The 26,027-nt window shown below is 37.0% G+C and overlaps 1 protein-coding gene across 1 annotated transcript in view; it reads right to left on the reverse strand.

Moving 5' to 3' along the window:
- The window catches only part of LOC108985439 (AP-2 complex subunit alpha-1-like), a 35,684-nt gene extending 22,023 nt beyond the window's left edge, over nucleotides 1-13,661 (reverse strand). Inside the window, exons 1-6 of the mRNA XM_018957727.2 lie at nucleotides 13,229-13,661; nucleotides 5,350-5,481; nucleotides 4,924-5,049; nucleotides 3,249-3,311; nucleotides 3,077-3,174; nucleotides 2,779-2,986 (exon numbers count right to left, since the gene is read on the reverse strand). Coding sequence (XP_018813272.1) covers nucleotides 2,779-2,986; nucleotides 3,077-3,174; nucleotides 3,249-3,311; nucleotides 4,924-5,049; nucleotides 5,350-5,481; nucleotides 13,229-13,360 — 759 coding nt within the window. The 5' untranslated portion in view covers nucleotides 13,361-13,661. The remainder of the gene's footprint in view (nucleotides 1-2,778; nucleotides 2,987-3,076; nucleotides 3,175-3,248; nucleotides 3,312-4,923; nucleotides 5,050-5,349; nucleotides 5,482-13,228) is intronic.
- Nucleotides 13,662-26,027: the final 12,366 nt, after the last annotated feature.

Here is a 26,027-nt window from a genome sequence, read left to right on the forward strand (position 1 = left end):
AATGAGAAGTTGACAAGTCAGTGATTCATTGGTTTCTGAAAAACAGGGCATCACTTGATAACTTTTTTTTTAAAAGTAAATAAAGATTTTATTGACGAGTAATAGGCATAGCCCAAGTACACATGACATATACAAGAGCAACACCTAGGCATGATTGACTAAGGATACATGGAATTCATGAATATTCAAACCATTGGAATCTATTACAATCGACCAATGGAGTAGTGTGTTAGAGAAGAAAACTCGTCACTTGATAACTTGCATGTCATCTTCTTCATGCTTTTACATCTTTGTTTTCTCATTTCTTTCTCCCCAGTTTTTTCATCAACAGCACACCACAGATTGTCTAAAATTCATATTATGGATATCATTCCAAATGATCTGATAAAACTAAAATCCTTTACGGAACTGAGTAAATAGTAATTTCATTTATAATACTCTACCAACTTAAGCAAATAAGCATCCATTTTCATTGCTTGCAAATCGAAACCTCAGATATCCCAGCAACCATAATCTTATTTTCCTCATTTCTCCTCCACTTTCTCAACGACCAAACAGGTACTTCCAAAGATTTATGTAAATTTGACATTTTTTTACCTAGCAGTATATGTTTTCATATTTTTTGTTTTCTTTACATTTCTCCCAAACCCCAAACTTTTTTTTTCATTAAGTCTCCTTGCATTAAAAACCAAACAAACTCTCAAAATCCACATACCATTCTGCAATTCTTTGACAGCACTCTTGAACAACCACAAAACAGGACCCATTGGAGGCAACAAACTTAGTAGAGTTATGGAACTAAGGTGGCAGAGTAATAAACCTTTTATGCGAATCGAATGCCAGTGGTCGAAGGTGAGGTCATGAACACCGTGTATGACCAGTTTTGTCGATCATAGGCAGGGGTAGGAGCAGTTGATATTCATTAAAGGAAAATGAAAGAAAAGTGAAAAGAAAGTGGTGGAAAAGCAAAGATAGCTTACAAAGAGTAAGGTGGGGGAGAGCGTGACTTTAGAAACAATCGGGTGCTGTCATTTATTTTCCAAAAATCATAGAATGATGATGTGTTAGATTGTCATTCAAGGGTGTAAAACCATTGTTTTACGCCTGAACCAGATAGAACTTAAATTCTATTCAAAAAGCCAATCTAGGGGGAAGGTAAAGACTGAACCACGTATTCCACCTTACGTTTAATAGTTGAATACCATCCTTTCAAAGCAAAGTTGAAACATTATATGCCATCTTTCATTCTAAAACAAAATACTGTTGGCATGTATAGGAGAGATAATGTTATAAGTGCCAATTGCTAAGGCAAAACACCCCAGTGTCATCACTCTCAGGGCACCGGCAAAGTTGGATGATATCTCTGGGCTCCAGTAGATTATCCAGGCAAACCAGGAAACATATTCTGTATGCTTAAGAAGCTAAGCATGGGAAGCACCAAGATGAAGATATCTTTGGCCCTCTAAATCCCACAAATAAAATATCATAAAAACCTACTATTAACAAAAAAATCTGAAACCAGACTACTTGCCACCCTTTCTCTAGTCAGTATGCCACAGATGGTAAACAATTAATGTCACAGAATAGAAATTTTTTTCTCAGTGCAGAACAGATAATTTTAACATTCCCAGAAGTTAGCAAAAATATTTTTTGCTCTTTTCCATCCTCTTACTAGTTGGGGGTATCTTTTTACATACCTCCTGTGTAATAGGGTTGCACCCCTTTGCGCATCCTAACAATATTCCATTACTTATAAAAAATTTTAGAGCAATATCTAATTCACCTTTTAGCTGATCGCATTGTATATTTTATTGATCCATGGGTAAGATGCCACATAACCATAGATAGAAATGGCCAACAGCATTCAAAGTTAATAATGGAAAAAAGGCAAAAGAGAGTTATCTTCCTTTTGGAATTCCACACGACTCAGTCAGACGAAAGAAGTCCTCAGTGGAATCACAACAGATGACACTAGAAAAGAAGAACTAATAGTTTTTTTTTTTTTTTATTAGCACCGGATGTCCGGGAACAGTGTCCTGACTAATCCCGGAGGAGCACAAGCCCTCCTCAGTAAGAAGTTTCCCACAAACGCACCTCGGATAATTCAAGGGAAAAATCCCCCAGTCCGATGGCCTCTAGAGATTATTTGCACCCAATGGGATTCGAACCTTGGACCTTGGAGGGAGCATACCACCAAGACCATGGCCTTTACCACTTGAGCCAACCCCTAAGAGTTAAACTAATAGCCTTACTGGATTAAATGCAAAACGCATACAAGATTATCAACAGATAGTCAATTTAGAGTAAGCTACTTTAAACTGCATGGATATTATGTGGCGTCTTGAAAAAATTGCTAATTTCTACCTCAAACTATTGCTTCTCCAGCTATAATTCAAACGATATCTAATGCCAGAACAATATGGGTGCGTTTGGATGTTAGATAACACATATCTACAGAAACACATCAATTCATTCATAAATATGTAAGTACTAGCATATCAACAGGTCACTTCAGATTCTCTTGGACAACCAAGGATGTGATTATGTACATAGATATTTCTTATATTTCTATTCTTCTTTGTCTTTATTGATTAGTCAGAGTACAAGGGATGACCAATCTGATTAAACTGCAACCAGTTTCAGGATTTTATCAGTTTCCAGTTTATTCTATAGCTAAGAGTCCAGTCTCGGGAAACAGCAATCAGATATTTTTGCGCAACCATGCATTAATTTACATCCATTACATAAAAAGAAGTTGAGGAAAAAGCCAACACAAACCTGAAGCCAGGGAGATGGGATACCATAGTAAGTGTACTCTTGGGGAATATCCTGGTTCCTGGCAAGCCTCTCTAATGTTTTAACGCATTTTGGAAGACAACTCCAATATGCTTCATGGTTGTTTGATACTAGGGAAACCAGAAGGCTCATAGATGATGTCAGGACACCAAGATCACGTTCATCTAATAGCTGTGCCATCCGATCCGCCCTAAGACAAGTAAAAGGAACTATAAATAACCACAAGTAACTATATTCCATTAAAGCAGCCTTTTGCCAGAAAAGGAACATTCAAACATACCAGCCATCTACATTGACAACATCAGGATTTTTCCTAAACAAGCGCAGCAGACAAAGTGCAGCTTTCTTCCTCACAAGCGGTCTGCAGCTGCTAGAGATCTAAATCAAAAGACTTCATTAAATCCATCAATTTCTATAATTACTGATTAATAAAAAAATTTGTGTTCTCTTACAAGTAACTTTTGAACATCAGGCGCTAACGACTCCGAAAAATCTCTACCACCAATGTTGCCAACCTACAGAGTTTAAGAAATGAGGTGAGGTCATGACGGAGCAATAGCTGTTAATGCAAAACAAGAGTATGATATGATAGTTAAGAAAAGAAGACACTGTGGCAGGGACAAGTCAGAAAACATTTTACATTCTCTCACATGCAATAGTTAAAAAATAATACACAATCGCTTTGCAGAGTTAATTCATTAGTGAAAATACCAAAGAAAGTAGATCAGATAATTTCAGATAGATCATAAAATAATAGTAAAATTCTGAAATATAATGATTCAAGTTCTGCATGTTTGCAAAGCATAGTACCAAGTCCTTCCCTTCATTACACTAAAACAGTAACTAAAGAATTTGCATTGTCTATCGAGAGTTAAACCACCTTCCAGGAAAATGGAAGCAGTGTTACAGTGTACCATCATATAAAGTATGTTGAGAAGATATGATTACATTAAAGTGGCCAAATATCCACAAGAGAACAGAAAGGATGTGTAATGAAGGGGAGGGCTTGGTGGTACAGCTCTATTTTTCCTTGCAGGCTATCATAAACCAGGAGATGCAGCTTGCTTGAATTTTTTTCTTTTTCTTTTTTAGAGGTAATTGAAAATGTTATTGATATTTTTTTTTCAACTTTAGCCAGTGGAAAGCCATAAAGAAAACCTTCTATGATTCTATGAACCTAGCCATTCTTGATGGAATGCTTAGGCACATAAGGCCTAGAATGTAAAGGGAAAAATATACATATGAGATTAACCAAATCCAACATGTCCAAATTGGGCTTTATTCAGTTGAAACAAATTGCCCAGTTGCATGGGAAATTCTTTAGCCTTTTTCCTTGAGAAGGATTTTCCAAAATTGAAATTCCACAAGCTGTCAAATTGAAATTCCACAAGCTGTCAGGAATTTGACAAGATGTAGTTGCAGAATCTGAACATCAAACTGTGCAGGAGATCACATCATGATCTCGACTGTTTCTCTGTGATAAATAATTAGTAACTTCCAACAAGTTCAAGTCTCGGATGGTTAAAAACACTAGAAAATGCTCAGCTTTTTATTCATAATAAATATCCATGAATGAAACATCAGAAGAGAGTCCATCTTGTCCTGATAAACATAAAGTCATACACCACATATCCCAATGCCATTGTTCAAATGGACTTGTTCCTAAATAGAAGATCCTTGGCTTCTTAAACAAATAAAGTAAAACACTATTTTTCCATCGATGTCTCAACCCTTCATAATACACTTATTACAGCACATGCTTTAACAAAACTGTCTCATCCTAATAAATATTAAATATACAAATTAAACACCAGATGTTTTGGAATAAGTTAAGAATAATCATTATACAAAATGAAAAAGAGTATCCTTGAGTATAAAGCATCAAACATAACAGTCCGTCAGCTACTGATGGTACAGGCCATATTTGCCATCATGATAAGTAAATTATTGAAATATGCATCAAGAAATGTGCTACACTGGAGGATATTCCATAAGCACCTTGATAAAGTAAATGCATGGTCCTTTTGACAGGTAAAAAGAGAACAGATAAGCATAATCAAATGTAGTTTGAAGCAAAAAGATAAATAGTGAGCTCTTAAAATTTAAAAAGTTATCCTATTGCCATACCATGGTCAATGCCAAACACTGGAAAGTTTCATTGCGACCAATAATATCATTGCGCACAGTGTTTATTGCCAGTCTCAAAAAATCATGGTTCTCATTTAGTAAACTTGATGTCACAATGTACCCAACCTGCAGCCATTTTTAGTCCAATAAAAATCAGAAATACAGCTGAGAGTAAAGTTATTTCTAAACATAGAGGACAAGGCAATATATGACTAACATCAAACATGAAACCATGTAATAGATGCGAAAGATGTCTTTTGAGAACCACAAGTTAAATAATACAAAAACACCAAGATGATACCAAATCTCAATATTTCTTGTCTTCAGTAGTTAAGCTCGAAACCAGGGCTTTACCAAGCCAATAACATGTAAAGAACTGATCCAAGTTCCTGTCATTGAAAAAATTAGTACACAAGATGAAATTACCTGCTTTTCGGGATACTTTGGAGCAGATATTAGAGAAACAGCTTCCATGTGACCAAAATCCACATCATAACCAAGCATGTAAATGTAGAGCATTTTCCAAACATATTTTTTCTTCTCATAAGGTGATAAGCCCTGTTGAAAGAAGAAAAAAATCCTATAAAGTTTCGAGAAACAGGCAGCAAAAAGCCAAGAACAATACAAGAAAAACTATCACAAACAACCAAAATGATACTGTGAACCATAACTGATATTAAATACAAACAAAAGTGACATGTAAGATACAGCAAATTTTTAGGGAACCTAATACAAAGCAGTTGCACAAAAAAAACCTTTTTTACAAGATTACACCTGAGATCTTCAACCTCCCAACTTATGGGATGACATTTGATCCAAGGACCAGGGCAAAAAACAAAGGTAGCATAATAGTCTCAGTGCCCATTGCTGATATCAAGCTTTATTTTTTTCAGGAAATTGCTGATATTCAAGCACACCTTTATTTAAGCCGCCAGGAAAATTCACATTCCAACAAGCCCCTAGGGGTTGACTCAAGTGGTAAGAGTGTTGGTCTTGGTGGTATACCCTCTCCAAGTCTAAAGTTAGAACCCTTGGTGCAAACAATTTCTAGGGGCATCGGATTAGAGGAATTTTCCCCTGAATTACCCAAGGTGCACTTGCGGCAAACTCCTTACTAAGGTGCACTCCCGGGATTAGTCAGGACTTTGTTTTCGAACATCCGGTGCCAATAAAAAATATTCACAATCCAATAATGCCAAAGATATCAATAAACGTTGTTATAGGAGGATGGTGGAAAATGGTTGGGGTCTATTTTTTGGGTGTTATTGACTTCAGGCATCCTTCTCCTACAGTCAAACCAAACGAAAAGTTACCATCAAGGTGGGGGTGCTAAAAATAATAACAATAATCCTAATCTCCTCCTTTATTCCACCAGTGAAAGTACTGGTCTTAAACTCTTCAGGCAACCATTATATTCTATTGGAATGAATTGCAAACCATGATTGATCATGTAAAACCAGGCTCAATTTCATTAGGGCTGAAATGAGAATATTGCTTCTTTTTTTATAAGTAAAAATATTGTATATAGCAAAAGAAGAAACCAAGTAAACTGAATGTATACAAGAAAACACATTGCCCAAAATGACCCAACAAGCCCCTAATGACCCAAAAAGCCCATAAAAAAACCAACCCAAAGTACATCAAACCCGACCCCAATCCTTGTTTCATGTACAACTAAAACTCTACCCGAACACCAACCCCAACACCTTGATTCCCGTCTTCACAATACCCTCCCTTTAGACTTCTCTCTAGTTGAACTACCACTCTTAGCGTCGTAGTTGATTGTCGAAAAGAGACGATGTAACTCCCTGCTTTTCTTGAAGCTTGATTTGGTTTCAAGTGTGCGGCTTGCCTCGATCGCAGTAATTAGTTCGTTAAATTAGTCTTCACATCCTCCATGTAAAATTCCCACGAACTGCTAAATCTCGTTAACTTTAGGCAGAATCCAATCCGCTATTGGAGGAAGAGAGACCAGGGGAGCCACAATATCCCCATCAACCTGCACTCCCGACTCTAGACATTCCTCTACACAAGGCACCAACGCCAAACCCATTGGTTCTCCAGTAACTCAATTGGTTCTCTCCAATGGTATTGGGGTCCCCATTGGAGATTCTAGGATGACAACAAGTCCCTTCACCTCTGGGATGATAGAGGATCCTACATTTCCTTCAGACCTCGGTAGTACACCTTTTTCCTTCAACTCTAACGAGGGAGCCATAGTTTCTTCAGGGACCAAGGGTGTAATACCGACTATCGATCTATCCTATGTTACATGAGGCGAATGACATTACATTACTGATGTCTCTACGCCAATACCCGATGTAGACCCCACTTCAAATAAATCCAGATTTCCTTTTGACCCGCCATACTCTCCTGGATCTGGTTATAGGGACAGGGCCGAATCTGACCTTCCGTTTTCCTTTTTCTGAGTTTAAAGGATTCGGGCCTATCAAGTTTCTTACCACCCTGTTGCCTCCAGCTGAAAGCCGATCTATTTTCGTAGACAAGAAAGTTATCGTTGTCTTCAACTCGATAAGTTGGGTTTCCATCTCCTTTAGAGAATTGTGCATCTCGACAAGCTGGACTTAAGGTGTGATTGGCAAACCCCCACACTCTGAACCCCCGAAGCATGTCCCGTCTTTAGAGCTACCGCATAGGATTGCCTCGCCACCGAGGATGTACTTGGGTCTTTCTCCAAGTTCTCCCTCCCTACCACACCACCTTGTCCTTCCAAGCCGTCACTCTCTCTCTTACTGAAGGAAAAATGACGCAGCACCTCCCCCATCCTTCTCCAACCACTGCCCCCCTCTTCAAGAATGAAAATAAAATTCCTCCTCCCCCCACCACACTCATCCATCGCCATATAACGTCCGCGAGCATTCGAGCAGCGATGCGCTGTAAAACTACGTCGACCTTCCTGGACAGTGGAGAAAAAATCTTGTTTCTTATCCTTAGTACACGCTTCTATGGCCTTGGCCAGCCACTACACTGTTGTCGAACCCAGAACCAACTTAGATATCACCCTTCGACTCCTTTCAGTAATGGCCAATATGCTCCCCTCCTTTACCAGTGTAAAGGATTTAGATTATATGGCCAACTCTATAGAAGAACCCATACTGACCCACTCCCCTTCTTCAACAACCATTCATCATCTTAGATAAACCAGATCAGAAATCCGTTGGGAGCTGCAAGCACTACGAAGTTGTGGACTCTAGGTCGTGCTCACTGCAAGCACTGCAAAGTTGTTTGTAGCTGCAAATCATGCTCACAGAAGACGCCGAAGCACTCGTTGAAGCCTTCAGGGTCAATGGCACGACCAATGGAGCCTTCGGGAGGATCGCCAAAGTACTTTGAGAGGCAAAACAGCGATATCTAAGAAGCCAGAGGTTGAACAGACGCCGGACGGCCCTCAGCGAAGTCGCCGAGGTCCGTCGGCTTTATCTGTGCCGACGATGCGGTGTGTCTCGCCGACAAAGGGTGGGTGGCTGCAGATCTAGTTCCTTAGGGTTTTCGGGCTTCGTATTGTTTTCTCTCTCCTCTAGACTGACGCCGGACGGCCCTCAAGGAAGTCGTCGGGGCCCGTCGGCTTTGTCTGTGACGACGGTGAGAGGTCACTCGCCGGTAAGGGTGGCGCCGGCTTCCTTAGGGTTTTACGGTTTTACGTCCGATACGTCCGAGAGAGTTTTTCATGAGAATATTGTTATTGGCCCAAGGGCCCATAAATTTCTAAAAGCCCCTTTGAAGTTATCAGATTGGTTAAGTGTTGGACAAGCCGCAAGCACATGTTTTAAATGAATAAGTCAAACTTCTTGGATGACAAACCCATAAACCCAGCCCATTAGGAATCAACCTGACAGCCCTTGAGACCCCAAACAACAAAAGACTCATACTGTTGCAACTCTCTATGATACCTCATATGATACGGATAAGGGTAGATGGTGTATGGGATCCCACATTGCTTGGGAATGAGAAGTTATTGCTCTTTATAAGGGTCCAATGGGGCTCCAATTGCATCATTAACTAATCATTTTGGAGTATAGGCCATGTGGTTTGGGCCTTCCATTGGGGGGTTACAAATGTTGGAGCCCCATTGGAACCTTATAAGGAGCAAGAACTTCTCCTTCCCAAGCAATATGGAATCTCATACACCACCTACCCTTATCTTTATCATATGGAGTATCACACCCTCCCATTTCAATTCAAACTTCACAGCTTTTCTCCCTTGGAATTTTTTCTTCCCCCCACATCTAATGATACCAAAGACCCTTCTCCTCTATGTATAAAACGAACCCTTCACACAAAGTTCTCCATCCCCCACGCCACCTCTCTCTCTCTCTCTCTCTAACAAGATCAATGCAAACTTGCACACTCATGGTCATCCTTGTGCTCTCACCCCATCCAACTCTCTGCACCAGAGAACCAGTGCTGATGAAGACCACCAAAAGCAAGTTGTTACGTGATACCCCATATTGACTTAAGAGCATAGGTGGTGTATGGGATCTCATATTGCTTGGGAGGGAGAAGTTATTGCTCTTTATAACAATTCCAATAGGGCTCCAATGTACCATTAATTGGTCCTTTTGATGTATGGCCCAGAGGTGGCTAGGACCTTCCCTTTGGACGTTACATGTTGTCTCCCTCTGCTTTTTCTCTTGCCGTCTGTCACTGCATAGCCAATAACAACATTTTTTTATATAAGTAACAGCCAATAACAACACAAGTCCAAGCAAGCGCAGAGATGTCCCCACGCCCAAACCCTTAGAACATACACGTTGCTCTTTATCTCACATCACCTCTCTCTAGTTCCATATCCCTCAAATTCACGAAGCTCAAACTCACGCGACCGAAGATCAGCACAACCACCAGTTGCACCTCTAGCTTGGACAGAAACTCCCGACCAAGTTGCATAGGGTCCCTTTTTGCAGAAACCAATGTTGGCCAATTGGCCCAATCCTACACCATGAAGCACCGCCGCATCATCCTCCTCCAAACTACCCAACATTCTCTCAATGATTATTGACGCATTAATTGTTGCATAGAGCTACGAGTTACATTAATATGATCACAACCTTTGAGTTATGTAAGTTCATATGACTACATCCTTTTGAAATGCATCTTTTCTAAGAAAAATTTTGTTAAGTATGAAGATATTTTATTGATGATCAAATAGACATAGCCCAAGTACATAGGAAGTATACATCAGATTACACCTAATTAGGAACTAGAAACAAATACAAGGAAATCATGAAAGTTAGGCCTTTAGAAACGCATCTTTTCTAAATTATACTATCACTCTTTGAAATTGCTTAGCGTTTAAATTGCAAGATAACAAACATGTTTTTGTAAATGCAAGGCATGTTGCTCAAATTGTGTATAATTATTTTTCTATGTAAAACCAATTCCTTGATAATCCCTTTTATGCATCCCTATGATTATAATTATAAAAGCATGTAAATGCCAATGGGTGCATGCTTCCACTATGCCATGTAATGTATATGTTGTAATGTATATGTTGTAATGTATATGTAGTAATATTATTGGATGAATGAATGAAATAAAAGTAAAAGGGAATCAAAAAAGAAAAGAAAAAAGAAAGGTGAATGGCTGAATGTGACTGCTAATAGATAATTGATGATCGATAGTGGGGTCAATGGAAATGGCTATCTAAATGGCTTATTACATGTGCGCCTTGCAATGCCCATCACCTTTTGACAAGATTTTACCCAGGGCCTCAGGTGCAATCATGATTGTCAAGATCATCGACCCATGCACAAAGAGGGTAATTGCATGAAACATTACTAGATTTTATGTTATGGAATGAACGATAATGTTTAATTTATGTATGATGTTTAAAAGAAAAGGCTTAGTAAGTAATGATATGTTTAATGCGTGATGTATTGTTTATTGAATATTTGACTCACTGTCATGTGTTAAACATCCTAAGTAATAATCAATGTGAATATGAAACTGACTTATCAAAAACAAATGTGAATATGAAACTGTAGAACAAGACTTGGCTTGGGGAGAAGAGGCGAAGCCGCAGAGACCTAAACCATTTATGGAGATTTTTAATTTATTATCTTATTATTAGTAGTTGACAAGTACAAGACTTCAACAATTTTTTATAAGTGCTACTGATGACTCTAACTTCATAAAGTTTGGTTTATTTTTGTTTTATGAAATCTTTTATACCTAGCGCATAAGTAATTTTTCAAATTGGCATTCCCGACCTTATGAGGGAAGGGGTGATACAGATAACCTTCCATAAGCCCCACTCATCTTAGTTTGGTAGAAGCGGTATGGGGTCTTCGAATAAATAGGGTCCAAACTCCTCTCAAGTAATCACTTGACAAAACTCTTATCGAGTTAATCAAAGCAATAGACTTTGCCATCCATTGTATCGAAGTAACTAAACCTAAGAAGCTCCAATTTTGGAGATCGAGCCAAGATTGTTCCATCATATTTTTTAAATTATAAAACTAAAATAAAATAGTGTCCATTAGGTGCACATTGGTGTTTGAGGAGCCTTCGCCATCCCTTTTGCATTGTGAAAATGAATCAAAAAAAAATTTATAAGTGAAAATGAATCATAAATTGAAGTGACGTTATTGATCTGCTGCAGGATCTCTGCCAGCATCCACCCATGAGACTATAGGTCTCCTTAGAAGGGCCCAGTCACCTTAAGCTGAGCAACAACCTCAGCAAGCTGATTCATTCTAGTGTCTTCTGCCATTTGAATAGTGATATCTCTAATGCTATAATGTTAGGTTACCTTGTAATGGAAGAAAATTAAAAGCTAATAATAAAGAGTTAGGCCACTTTGAGGGCACCAAGTTATAGTATCACAGAGTGAGCATAAGAGGATGGTAAATAAGACCCACATTTCTAGGGAGGGGGAAGTTATTGTGGTTTATAGTGATTCAACGATGCTCCAATTGTAGCCTTGCCTACTTGTCTAAAAGAAATTGTAGCCTTGACTAGTCATTTGAGAGTATAAGTGATGTGGCTTGGGCTTTCATTGGATCATTGCAAATGTCATCAAGGCCAACCCTAGCAAGTGTGAAGCTTGAGCTGTGCCTTTCACAATGGAATGGTCTAACGGGAACGGGTGGAAATAAGGAGAAGTTTTGGCTATTTATAATGATTTCAAGGGGCGCCTTAATTAGTCCTTTTAGAATATATGTTCAGATGTAGCTTGAGTTTACTTTTGATCATTACACCAGTCCTCCACAATCATTTTTGGTTTCACAACTGATTCAATTTTCATGGATAATTCAGCAATTTATGGGAAACACAACCCAATCTGTCAATAAACCCACATGCCCAAATAACTTTTTTCCCATAAGTAAACTGACCCATATAACTGACAATAACCAACCAACAACACAACAATAACTGACCCATTACTGCACGGCTCAATAATTTACAGACAACTAACCCACTTAGGACCAATTGACCCAACAGGCCAACACAAAATGCAACTCCCATAAGTAAAAAATGGTAAATAAGAAAGATATGCCACATCATCCTCACATGCTTGATGCTTCCAGCATGAGGAAAATCAGCCTAGACACGTGACAATTCATCTTAATTCATGCGCAAAGAAAATGCACACTGCAGGCATCATGCTTATCTTTTAAATAGATGGCACCAAATACTCCAGGAAAGAAAAATTTATCATCCAATTATAATCCTGCAAACAATCTTTTTTTTTTTTTATAAGTAAATGAGTCCTCGCAAACAAAATTAATTGCTCACACTAACAAGTCCCGCTGAGCTATTAGACTAAATCCTATGTGCAATAATTGCACCATGCCGTACTAAGTGCCCATTCCCTCTCATAATCGCAAGCCATTACAAAGGCGGTCTAAAATAAGCCTGAAAAGCAAAAAGCTCTATCATGCTGATGCCTGCATTCCCCTCTCAAAAGACTAAAGAAGGGACCATCAGCTCTCTATGTTCAGCCGCTCGCTAAAGCATGGATGAAAGTCCGAATAGAATGTAAACTTGCCTTTCCCAAAAGGTGAAAAACTTAGAAGCTCCTACTAACCTCTCCATGTAGTTTAATGATGCTTATCCGAGTAAACATCTTTTGTAATAGAAGTAATAAATCTTAATTGATAGCCACAATATTTCTTTTTTTTAATAGTATCTGAGTGAACGCCTTGACTTTACATGCCCCAAAATTCAAAATTCCTTTCGCTTCTGACATTTTCCGGTGACCAAACACACATATAGCCACTAATCCCGATCGATCAAAATATATGGGCAAATAAACAAAGCGTGGTAAAATTCATGGCCTAACCTTCTCGTTCTTGAAGCGTGTACGGATGTTTCCGAGCTCCTTGTCGACACGGAGGCGTTCCTGCTCTTTGTTCTGGCAATTGCGGACGTCGCTGATGAAAACGGAGAGCCCTCGCATGCCTGACAACGCCATCGCCGCTCAGATCCACTCTCACACGCACACGCACACGCACATACAACGAGAGAGAGAGAGAGAGAGAGAAAACTCTTGAGCTCCCAATCCTAGATCCTCCGTCGCCGTGACACCGTTCGGATCTAACGCTGCGACAATAATAGAAGGGGTATCTTCGAGAAGATCAGCTCCAAATTCAAAACCGAAAATGCCTTTGTCACATATATATATATATATAGAGAGAGAGAGAGAGAGAGAGAGAAGGAAGGTGGACTGACTGAGGTGAATTGGAAAACTCGTCGGAAGGAGCACGGAGACGACTTTTATTTACAATCCCCCACCGCCCCCTAAAAAGAAAAAAGAATTAAAATCTAATCCATTTTTCGTTCATTTTATTTTCCGCGTAATATTTTTTTTCTCTCCTTTTTTTTAATATTATGCTTATTAACTGAATACCAAATTATATTTTTCACTTTATAAATCAAGTAATCAAAAGTTTTAGATGCCGTTTGAATAGTTAATTGAGATGAAAGTTAAATAGAATATTATTATAATATTATTATTATAAAATTTAAAAAAATTAAATTATTTATTATATTATATATAAATTTAAAAAAATTAATAATAAAATGTAATGAAACATTTCTTATATTCAAATCGGGGCTTACTCCATCTTGTTTAGCAAGGTAAAAATACAGAGTTATGATTGTACAGCGGTATCTAAAAATATATCTTTTGAAATATTTTAAAGTATCACTGATAATATCTCAACATATTAAAATAATTTAAAAGATGTATAGATTGATATATAAAATAACTTTTTATTTAATCGATAATCATAGAAAACGAGAGACATTTTAGAGCATTAGTAATGGACTAGCTAAATGTCAATGCAAGTCTAAACTTTAACTAGATGTGAGAAAAAAGGCTCTACATTAAACTAGCCAATGGTCCAAAGTTTAAGATTTGATGAATAGTAAATCTTAAGTCCTCTCCAAATATAACTAACTACTATTCACAATGGAAAGCAATATTTAATTATTTCATCACTTCCCTCTCTCTTTGAATGGTAAAACATGCATGGCATGCATATTATTTCTACTAATTGATAGAGTAGACACATTATTTCTACAAAGTATGAAGATTTAAGAAATATATAAATTATATTTGTAAAAAAAAATAAAAAATAAAAAATTATATTATTATTTTAATTTTATAATGGCTAGTCCAATGTAGACTCACTTAGTCAAAAATTAATATTATAGCTAAAAATTAAGATTCTAGCCAAATTTTAGACTTGGCAATACCAATGCTCTTAGCCATTTGCAAAAGCTCAAACTTCTTTCTTGCTATCATGCTTCTCGATAAACATACAGAGCACACTTCAAAACCTAGACCGTTACCACTTTCATCTTAATTATTTTTTTCAAATTCTCACTTGATTATGATCTAATCGTTAAAAATTAAAATTGTACCACATAACTAGTTCTCAGTTGATCTTCATGGTCTAGTTTTAATCAAGAAAACAAATTGAAAAAAGTAAGTAATTTAGGGTATAAATCTTAAAGTTTTTGGTAGTTTGTGATAATATTTGTCAACCTTTATTTCATCTTTTCTTTATACCTCCTAACATGATATTAAGGCTGCGTTTGGTTACAAAAGTCAGTTAAATTCAATTTAATTTTAAGTTGAGTCTAACATCCAAATATATAACTCTCAAATTACTAAACTCATCTCAACTTAAAACCTCCTTATACGTAGAATCCACAACTTTTTTTCACTTAACACATCTTTCTACGTGAAACACATAACCTTCTTCAACTTCTCATAAAAAGTATTAAACTTATCTTAACATTTAAGCACACTTTAAACTCAGTTTAGATAGATTCCATATAATTCACTTCACTACTCAATTCACTATTACTCATAAAGAACTGAATTTAACTCAACATCTAAATTAGCCTAAAAGATTTGAAAACTAGCCACAATTTCTTAGAGTTAAATATTCATTTAGGATGCGTTTAGATGATGAACTGAGTTGAATTGAGTTAAGTTAAGATGATAAAATATTGTTAGAATATTATTTTTTAATATTATTATTATTTTGAGATTTGAAAAAGTTTAATTATTTATTATATTTTATATTAAAATTTGAAAATTTTTTAATGATAAATTAATATGAGTTTATAAAGCAAACTAAGCCCTAGTCTCTAGATTTTATATTTTTAAAATTTTGTTAAAATATTATTTTTTTAATATTATTAGTCTTTAGGTTTTACACTTTTAACAAAAAAAAATAGAAGAAAATGAAAAGTTGTTAATGAAAAGACTTCCTGTGCAAAATATTCATTACCAGTAATTAATGAAATAATCCACTCAGTTTTGTAGTTTCACGTCTAGTGTCACAAAAGATTTCCTACACTTTAACACATAACAAACTAATGAAATCTTAATACTAAGCTTTTTTTTTAGGGTAGTAAATTTATAAATTGATATACTTTTATGTAATATATTATATTTATTTTATAATAAAAATAATTTTATAATCTAACGTACGATATCAAGTCACGTTAATTTATAAATTTATTTTTATAAAATGCATTTCTCTTTTTCTTATATACAAATATTGATATTTGGCAACTTACCTATCAAATCTTGACAATTTATGCTATCCGTTAGATCATATTTTAACACATCATAAATCGTTAAAAGTTGGTATTTAGATAACAAATATAAAAAAAACGTTAGTAGTTTAGGATGAAAATACAAATCACTCTTACTATATACTCATGTACAATTAGAATATTTTCGATGCAGTGAAATCATTTGCATTATTAGCAATTGAATATTTTTAACCTACTTTAATTCAATGCCCATTTTTGCACAAGAAAGTGGGCCTTTTATTATTATTATTATTATTATTATTATTATTATTATTATTATTATTTTTGTCAACTTTAAAACTTGTCATTCATAAACATGTAAGCATAAACTCATAAGAAATGATATTCTTTCGTCTTTAATTTTTTTCATCCTCAATCACACTACTTATATAGCCTAATTATAAGTAATTTTGTATGTCAACCAATTAAATGAACAAACACTTAAAATATGTCACCTCAACGACTATGATTAAAGTGCAGTTTGGATAGTATGATAAGATAAGATGATTTTAGATAAAACTTAAAATTTGAATAAAATATTATTAGAATATTATTTTTTAATATTATTATTGTTTTAGAATTTTAAAAGTTGAATTGTTTATTATATTTTGTGTGAAAATTTAAAAAAAATTATAATAATAAAATAAGATGAAACAATTTCACTGTCCAACCGGGGCCTAAATATGACAGAATCAAATATGAAGATTCAATGGGTCCTAAATCCCAAAGATAGAAACTAAGATCTCGTTTGGATGGTGAGATGAGATGATATAGTTTTAGATGAAAGTTAAATAAAATATTGTTAGAATATTATTTTGTAATATTATTATTATTTTGATATTTAAAAAAGTTGAATTGTTTATTAATATTTATGTGAGAATTTAAAAAAATTGTAATGATAAAATGAAACCGTTTCTGTATCCAAACGGAGTCTAATCCAAACAGAGTCTAAGGCATGGTTTGAATAGAGAGATGTTTTTATCTGTTTTCATCTCAATATTCAAACACCACAAATACAAACATTTTTTAATTTCAAATCTTAACTTTTTTATCTAATTATTATCTAATTATTATAATATTACCAAACTTTCAAACGAAACACAAAAATAATTTAATTTTTTCAAATTTTAAAATAAAAATTATGTTAAAAATTATATTTTAATAATATTTTAATTTTCTAATATATTTATTTAACTTTTTCTCTATTTTTTTTAAAGTTTATAAAATATTTTAAATTAAAATATTTCTAACTCATCTCATTTTAACTCAAATATTTTATTATTGTTTATAAATTATCTTAATTCATATTGTCTCAATCTACTATCTAAAACGAACACTAAAAAGAGGTCAAATCAGGAGAAGTGAACATCGTTGCTTTTTCTTCCACACGTCTACAGCGAACCGTGGAAAAATTTAAGAGACCAATGCTCCATTATTTATATTTTTCAGCACGAAAAGGGTGGAAGGATTATGAATAAAAACAAAAAGAAGAGCTCTAAATTATATTAGTTTCTTTTATCCCTTTTTGGTCGAAGGATGCATGGACTCTCTGTACATGATGGCAACAGACACGATGCGCGTGTTTGTTTGATGAAGTGCAAGGTGGTGGGTGCTGCTGTTGGAGGAGTCATGTAGTGGATGATAGTTGTGGAGGAGGTGGGCCTCTGTTTCATGCCCATTGAAAGTGACCCCGTAGATGCTAGGAGCTGACATTGCTAACAGTTATTTCCTTACTCACTACGTAACCACACAACTTATTATTATAAGAATAATACTATATATAATTGTAGAATGTGTAAGTATCATACAATTACTTTGAATAAAAGTATGATCTATTATTAAAAAATTAATTTCTTTTCATGTAGGTCTCGTATTCATTTACTTTTTTTAAAGTGATTGCATAACATTTACGCACTCACGACCGTAACTATCATTTCTCTTATTATAAAATCTATTAAAATTATTTAAAAATAATAAATATCTAAATGTTCTTTTATGTTAGGTAGACTTCCAAAAGAATGTTCACTTTTATATATTTGTAGCATGAGATTCCATTGGTAAGATCATATTAAAACCGAAAAAGGTTTTTTTCAAAAAAAAAAAAAAAGAGCATAGCAAAGATGGCCACTAAAAAGAACGGGGAGAGAGAGAGAGAGTGAGAGAGAGGAGCTTGATCTATCACACTCTTTTAATATGCTTCTCGTAGATATGTCCTATGCATTTGGATTATGCCTATTCTTTCATTTGTATTAATTTTACCTATGAAAAATATTAACATGCGAAACTAGACTAAATACTTTTCTTCATAAGATAGAGTTTTATTGAATCAAGTAAATAGGTGTTGCATATATATAGAGTATACGAAATAGGACACCTATCATAAGTTAGGAGCTAGAAAATTATACGAGAAATTCATGAAGACCAGTTTAAAGTTTTGTTACTCATTTTCCCACATACTATGTATTTTTATTTTTTTTATTTTTTATTTTATTTTTGTTAAACTAATTGAGTTCTTCTATTCATCATCCATACCACAAATTTAGTAAAAGAAAAAAATTAAAAATTAAAAAATTATGTGTGACGTGTGGTGTAAACATGATGAATAGAATTTTTCCAAAAAATAAGATATGAAAAGAGAAACTTCTAAGCTCATCAAAAGAGCACTACCCAACGCATGAGGGCATAAAGGAATCATTCTCCCTATAGCTGCAAAGAAAATGTTAGTTTATCCTCTCATTTTGCTCATTTATTTTGACCGTTTGTGTATTTAATTTTTTTTTACTTAATGATTAAAAAATTAATTTTGATATATTGATATATTTCTTTTAAAAAATATTTAAATATATTAAAAAATATGAAAAAAATGAAAAGATCAAAATATCCTAATAGTCAAATAAAATGATCCTACTCAGGCGACAGTGCAGCATCGCTCTAGCTGCAAAATGTAGGTTGCCCGGAAAGCCTTTCCAATGCCCAAAAAATCCACCACCCTTTTAAGGCATCATTCATGCAAGTCCGCTTTTACTAAAGATCTCATTTCATAGCCTCTTGCCACCTCACACTAAAGTAATAAATGATCATCTGAGTTCACATTCCAGTGAGGTTTTCTCTCTAATATAGAGCTAGTCCCGTCCACGGGTTCTCACAAGAAGAAGAGATGGCAATGGATGAAGAACTATCTAGACAATGGGAAAAGCTAAGTCTCACTGAGAAGGAGAAGGAGGGAGTGCTTCTACCCTCCAACTCGAAGTCGAAAATGGGGACCAAAAGTCCCTTCTGTATTTTACTTATGATAGTGGCAGGGAAACCTGTCAACAAGGAAGCCTTTAAGAGTACCATGGCCAAAGTGTGGAAGTGCGAAAGCTGGATTCAGTTCACTGAAATTGGCTTGAACAAATACCTCATTGAATTCAACACTGAGCAGGATAAGACTCGAGTAGTAAAGGGCAGACCATGGTCTTTTGATCGCTGGCTATTATGCATTCACCCCTATGAAGGTTCCAGGTCCATCAATGAGATCGAATTCACTAGAGAAGAGTTCTGGCTCCAGGCATATAACCTACCACTTGATTACATGAACCAAGAAACTGGGTACCAGCTAGGTAGCAACGTGGGGAGGGTCATAAAGGTCCATGCAGATGAAAGAGGAATCAGTTGGGGTAGGTTCCTGAGAATAAGAGTGGAAGTTGATATAACTAGAGCACTACCAAGAGGTACTTTTCTTACTGTGGAAGGGAAGAAGTCATGGATTCATTTTAAATATGAGAGGCTGCCAACAGTCTGTTTTAAGTGTGGAGTAATCAAGCACTCTCAACAAGGCTGCACCAATGCCCCAAGTGATGGTAAGCAACAATATGGGGCATGGCTCCGAGCCCCTACTACAAAGGAGGCTGACCTGCAACACAAAAAATATGGTGAAGGAAGATACCAGGAGGGTCAAACTCAGGCGCACCCATGGGTGGAAGGAAGGGAGGTTAGGGAAGAAGAGCAAAGTGGAAAGACAGAAGTCAAAGGGGAATGTCAGGCACCTACCAGGGAACAGTTTAACGAAAAAGGGAAAGGCATTGCTCAGACCAATGGGCAGGCCTCAGTGGACTTTTCAGAGCCAAATCAGTTACCTGAAACAGAATGTGAGGGAAAGCAATGTAGTAAAGCAGCTGTCTCAACATACTCTCTAAAGGGGACCAGTGCTAAGCTAGCTGTGGAACCTACTACCTTCAGAAAGATAGATCCAGTGGACAAGCAGACACACCTAGAATGCAAGCCAACCAATTATGGAAAGGGTCAGGTCGTGACAAATGATCTGGCTTCACAAATAAACTCCCTGGATAACTTCTTTACTGAACAAGTCAAAGCCTTGAACCAGTCCAAGGCTAGAGCCTCATGGAAGAGACGTGCAAGGAACCTATGTTTTGAAAACCTTTCACCAGTTTTGCCAAGCCTCTCAAAGAGAAACTCCAGCAATCTCCCAAATCGTGATGAACAAGACAAGGCCAAAAAGTTTAAGTCTGATGACAGAGGTAACCATACTTTGCTCAATGTTGAAATGGTGGAGGCTGTTAAACAGCCCCACCAATCAAAATGAATGGCATAAGCTGGAACTGTCGGGGGCTTGGGAACCCCCAGACAGTTCAAGCTTTGCATCAGATGGTGCAAAAAAAGGTCCCATCCTTTGTTTTCTTGATGGAAACGAAGTGTAACAGGCTCAAAGTGGAAAGTATAAAAAAGAAATTGAATTTTGAGAACAGTTTCGTAGTAGACAGTAGAGGCTTAAGTGGAGGGATCGCATTTTTATGGAAGGAGGATTTTGAGGCCACTGTCCATACATACTCTCAAATGCATATCTCCCTAATAGTCCAGGGAGAATGGGGAGGGGGCAGGGATTGGATACTTTCGGGTTTCTATGGCTCACCTAACACTGCACTAAGGAAGGATAGCTGGCAGTTACTACGCCAACTAACTCCACTGAATAATGAAGGGTGGTTATGTGTTGGGGACTTTAATGAGGTGCTCAGTTGTGGAGAAAAATGTGGAGGCCCTCTCAGACCTCGAAACCAGATTGAGTCCTTTAGGCAAACTGTCGAAGCATGTGGATTATGTGATATGGGCTTCATTGGAAATAAGTTCACTTGGTCTAATGGAAGATCTGGAGGGGCCTTCATTAAAGAAAGGCTGGACAGAGCCTTCTGCAACTCTACTTGGAATGAATGCTATCCTAACTCCAAGGTGTTTACTTTACCAGCATTAAGTTCAGATCATTGTCCTCTTCTCATATGTCTAGATGGGAGTCAGGCTGTCATATCAAGATCCAAAAAGCCTTTTCGATTTGAGGCTAGTTGGGCTCTTAGGGATGACTGTTACAAGGTAGTGGAAGAAACATGGAATCAGACTAGACATATAGCAAACCCAGTGGAGAAGACTAATAAAGGACTCACTGAATGCAAACAGAAACTGTTGAATTGGAGGAAGATAGAGGCAGGACAGCAACAGGGAGAGCTGAAGGCTCAGTTAGCTCATCTAAGTGACTTACAGAGTCAGAATAGAGGACACCTCACTGGAGAAATTAAGGAAGCACAACGAGGAATCAACAGACTACTTGAGGAAGATCATCTCAGGTGGAAGCAAAGGGCAAAACAAAAATGGCTTAGGGAGGGGGATAGGAACACCAAGTTTTTTCATCAATGTGCTTCCCAAAGAAGGAAAACTAATGCCATTAATAAGCTGGTGGATGACTCTGGCCAGGAAATTACCTCAAAAGAAGAAATTAGTGGTCTCTTCCAAAGCTATTACAAGGAACTTTTCTCATCATCAAATCCAGAGAACATAACAGATTGTTTAGCATCCATGATCCCTCGAGTCACAGCTGAACAAAATGAATCACTCACCAGGCCTTACACTCAGCAAGAAGTGGAGGATGCTCTTTTCCAGATGGAGGGACTCAGTTCACCAGGACCAGATGGCTTCCCAGCAGTTTTCTTCCAAAAACATTGGTCAATCATAGGCAATCAGGTATGTGAAGCTATTTTAATGGTACTAAATTCCAAGGGCAACATTGCTGAGATAAACAAGACCTTCATTACTCTAATCCCAAAAAAAAGGGCCCCAACCAAGGTGACTGAATTTAGACCAATCTCGTTGTGTAATGTCCTTTATAAACTAGTTTCTAAAGTGATTGCTAATAGGCTCAAAAAACTGCTGCCACTCATTATCTCCAATACCCAGTCTGCCTTTGTGCCTCACAGGCTTATCTCTGACAATATTATAGTGGCCTTTGAGGCCCTCCATACAATGAAATGTAAAATGACAGGGAAGGAGGGATATATGGCATTGAAACTTGACATGAGCAAGGCCTACGACAGAATTGAATGGAGTTTCCTTAGAGCAGTCCTGCTAAAGCTGGGTTTCTGCAGCAAATGGGTGGACCTTATCATGCAGTGCATCGAAACAGTCTCTTATGACCTCTTGGTTAATGGCATACCCCAAGATACCATCCATCCAACAAGAGGCATTAGACAGGGGGACCCTATCTCACCTTACCTCTTCATCTTGTGTGCTGAGGCACTAAGCAACTTAATTAATCAAGCAGAAGCAAAGGGTCTGATTCATGGTATTCCAATAGCTAAAGGGAAAGTCAATGTCTCTCACCTATTTTTTGCAGATGACAGCCTATTATTTTGCAAGGCCAATGCTTTTGAATGGAGTAGGGTGCTCAGTCTACTAAAAATGTATGAGTTAGCCTCGGGACAAAGGCTTAACCTTGAGAAAACCTCAATCATGTTTAGTAAGAACACTAATCAGGCAGCTCAAAGGCATATCATTTCAATGGCGGGCATGAGGTCTGCAACCTCTTATGAAAAATATCTGGGACTGCCTTCTGTGGTTGGAAAGGGGCGCTACAACTCTTTCAAGAGCATTGTAGATAGGGTTAGAAGCAGAACAAGCTCTCACAAAGTCAAGACACTTTCCCAGGCAGGGAAAGAAATCTACATCAAAGCTGTTTTACAAGCCCTGCCTACCTATACTATGAATGTTTTCAAGCTGCCACTCTCACTCCTAAAGGAAATAAATGGTGTACTCCATAACTTCTGGTGGGGCCAGCAAGAAAAAGAAAAAAGGACTCATTGGGTGGCATGGAAGAGAATGGGACAATCTAAGTTAGAAGGAGGGATGGGGTTTAGGGACTTGGAAATTTTCAATAAAGCCTTGCTTGCTAAACAATGTTGGAGGTTAATTCAGCAACCCGAGACTTTGGTAGCCAAAGTGGTGAAAGCCAAATACTACCCTAATACTAGGTTTCAGCAAGCAAAGCTAGGATCTAAACCATCATTCATTTGGAGGAGCCTCTTATCTGCTCGACCTCTTATGGAAGCAGGGGCTTATTGGAGAATTGGAACTGGCAAGGAAACACTCATTTGGGGGGATAAATGGATTGCACACGATACACCTAGCAAGAGCATTAGCCCTATCAAAGCACTGGACAGCAAAGCCACAGTATCCAATCTGATTGATCATGAGTCAAAACAATGGAAAGCAGAGATGGTAAAGGAAATCTTTATTCCAAGTGAAGCTGATATCATTTTAAGAACTCCTATCAGTAGCCTGAATACTAGTGACAAAATCATTTGGCAAGGTACAAAGGACGGCTCTTTCACTGTCAGAACTGCCTACTATATGGAAAATCAGAGGTCCTTATCAGTTAAGTACCAAGCATCGAGCAGCAACTCATTCACAGAAACATGGAGGATGATCTGGAAGCTTAAAGTCTCACCTGGAGATAAGGTATTTTTATGGAGAGCCTGTCTAGAATCCCTTCCCACTCGTTTAAACCTTTTCAAGAGGAAGATAGTGCAGCATCCATTATGTCCAATCTGCAAATCAGAAGTGGAAGACACAGTGCATGCAGTGTGGAGGTGTGAATCAGCTAAGGATGTTTGGAGTGAGTGTTCTAAAAAACTACAGAAAAGCTATCTACCTCACGACTCTATGCTGCAACTTTTTGAAGCCATTATCAAAAGCATGTCACCACAGATGGTACAAGAATTTGCAGTTGTAGCCAGACAGATTTGGTGGAGGAGGAATACCTTCACTTTCAAGGACACTTATATCCATCCCTCAACCATAATCAGGGATACCAGAAATACTATTGAGTTGCTTAATGAGGAAGCTTCACAAAGACAACCCAGAACCTCTCAAGCTCCAACTCCACAAAGAAACGAATGGCAAGCTCCCCCTATGAACTGGATCAAGCTCAACTGGGATGGGGCCATAGACAAAGCACAAGGACTCATTGGTGTAGGAGTGGTGGCTAGGGATAGTACCGGCCAAATTGTCTCTACTCTGAGAACAAGTACACCTCTCTTCCCCGATCCCCTGCTGGCTGAGGCTTATGGAGTTTTGCAAGCAGTAAAGTTTGGTTTGGAGCTGGGGTTCACACAAGTCATATTCGAAGGGGACTCCCTCCAAGTGGTAATGACTATTAAGAGTGACAAAGAAGGCTGGAGCACAACCAGTATGTTCATGAAGGAAGCAAAAATTTTACTTCAAAATTTTGCTAAGTGGGAGATTTCTCATGTTAGGAGAAATGGTAATTCTATAGCTCACTTATTAGCAAAAAACTCTCTCTCATTTTCTGATCCGATTGTAACAATGGAGGATATTCCATCATGTATCTCTGCCTATGTTAAATGAAATGAAGATGAGATTTTTACTTCAAAAAAAAAAAAAAAAAAAAATGATCATCTGAGTTATCACTTTCTCCTTACACCTATAATGCCAATTTATAACAATAAATCACTCTCTCAAGTTGTCCATAATCAAGATCTTTCAAGAGATGTTGTAACCCAAAAAAGTAACTTTGGGTTGTATTTGAATAGAATAAATCTAAATGCAAGCGACTCTACGCACCCATTGTGCACCCGTCAGGCATGGGACCCACAAAGTGAAAACTCATTTCTTCCTTTTCGCCCTTTAGCATCTGAAGCCTTGACTTTGCTCTACGGATTTTCAAGTTCATTCCTGATGAGCTTGTACTTGGGTTCATATTTTTTTTTTTATTCTCAACAGAATCATAAATTAACCCAAAACCAGTTGATTTTGGGAAAAAACTAGTACTGCCGATTAATTTATGCTCTACCGAAGGAATTCAAGAACGTGGGCACTGCTGCATCTTGGGAGGGAAAGAGGAGGACAGTGGTTCTTCAGGTATTGGCCGAAGGTGTTCCAGTCCCGGAGCTTCTGGTTTTCGTAGTGCCTGCTAGGAGTAGAAGCTGTTGAAGAAGAGCTTGCGACAGTTAAGCTATTATTGATGGTAATATAATCATTGATGCTAGTGTTGTCGTGTCAACCCGTTTTGACCTATTTATGTAAATAGATTGAAACAAACTCAAAATTAACCTCTTTAATCTAATTAAGTTTAGCATAATTTTATATAAATGTTAAAATCATAATATCTATAAAAAAAATATAAAACTAACTATAAGTCCAAAATTACAATCTAAACAATAAAAATATCGAAATTAAAATTCCAACAATTTTATTTTTTAGGTATAAGGGTATAATTGTAATTTTAACTTTCTTAACGGATTGACCCGTTATCAACCCGTTAAGCTATCATGTCTTAACAGGTCAACCCGTTAAGGGTAAACCCTAACCCGCTTTTATCGTGTCGTGTTCGTGTTGGGTTAATGGGTCGTGTCGTGTTCATGTTGGGTCAAAACGGGTTGACACGACATGACCCGTTATGTTATTGGGTCGTGTTAGGGTTTGAGATTTTGACACGATAAGCTTAACGGGTCGGGTTAAGGTTGACCTATATAGTATAATATACATGTATTGACATGACACGAATATGACCCGTTAACACGATTTGACACCCCTAATTAATTATGGGATTGAGTCCATGGATCTCTTTTGGGTTTTTGTTTGGTTTTTCTTGGATCTTAGAGCAACAATAGCTTTTTTCCTAGGAAATTGTGATGATGTTGTATTTCTTTGCTTCTGCGATTTTGTACTTATACTCAAGCTTC

This window comes from Juglans regia, chromosome 5 (assembly GCF_001411555.2).
Source record: "Juglans regia cultivar Chandler chromosome 5, Walnut 2.0, whole genome shotgun sequence".
NCBI classification, from domain to species: domain Eukaryota; kingdom Viridiplantae; phylum Streptophyta; class Magnoliopsida; order Fagales; family Juglandaceae; genus Juglans; species Juglans regia.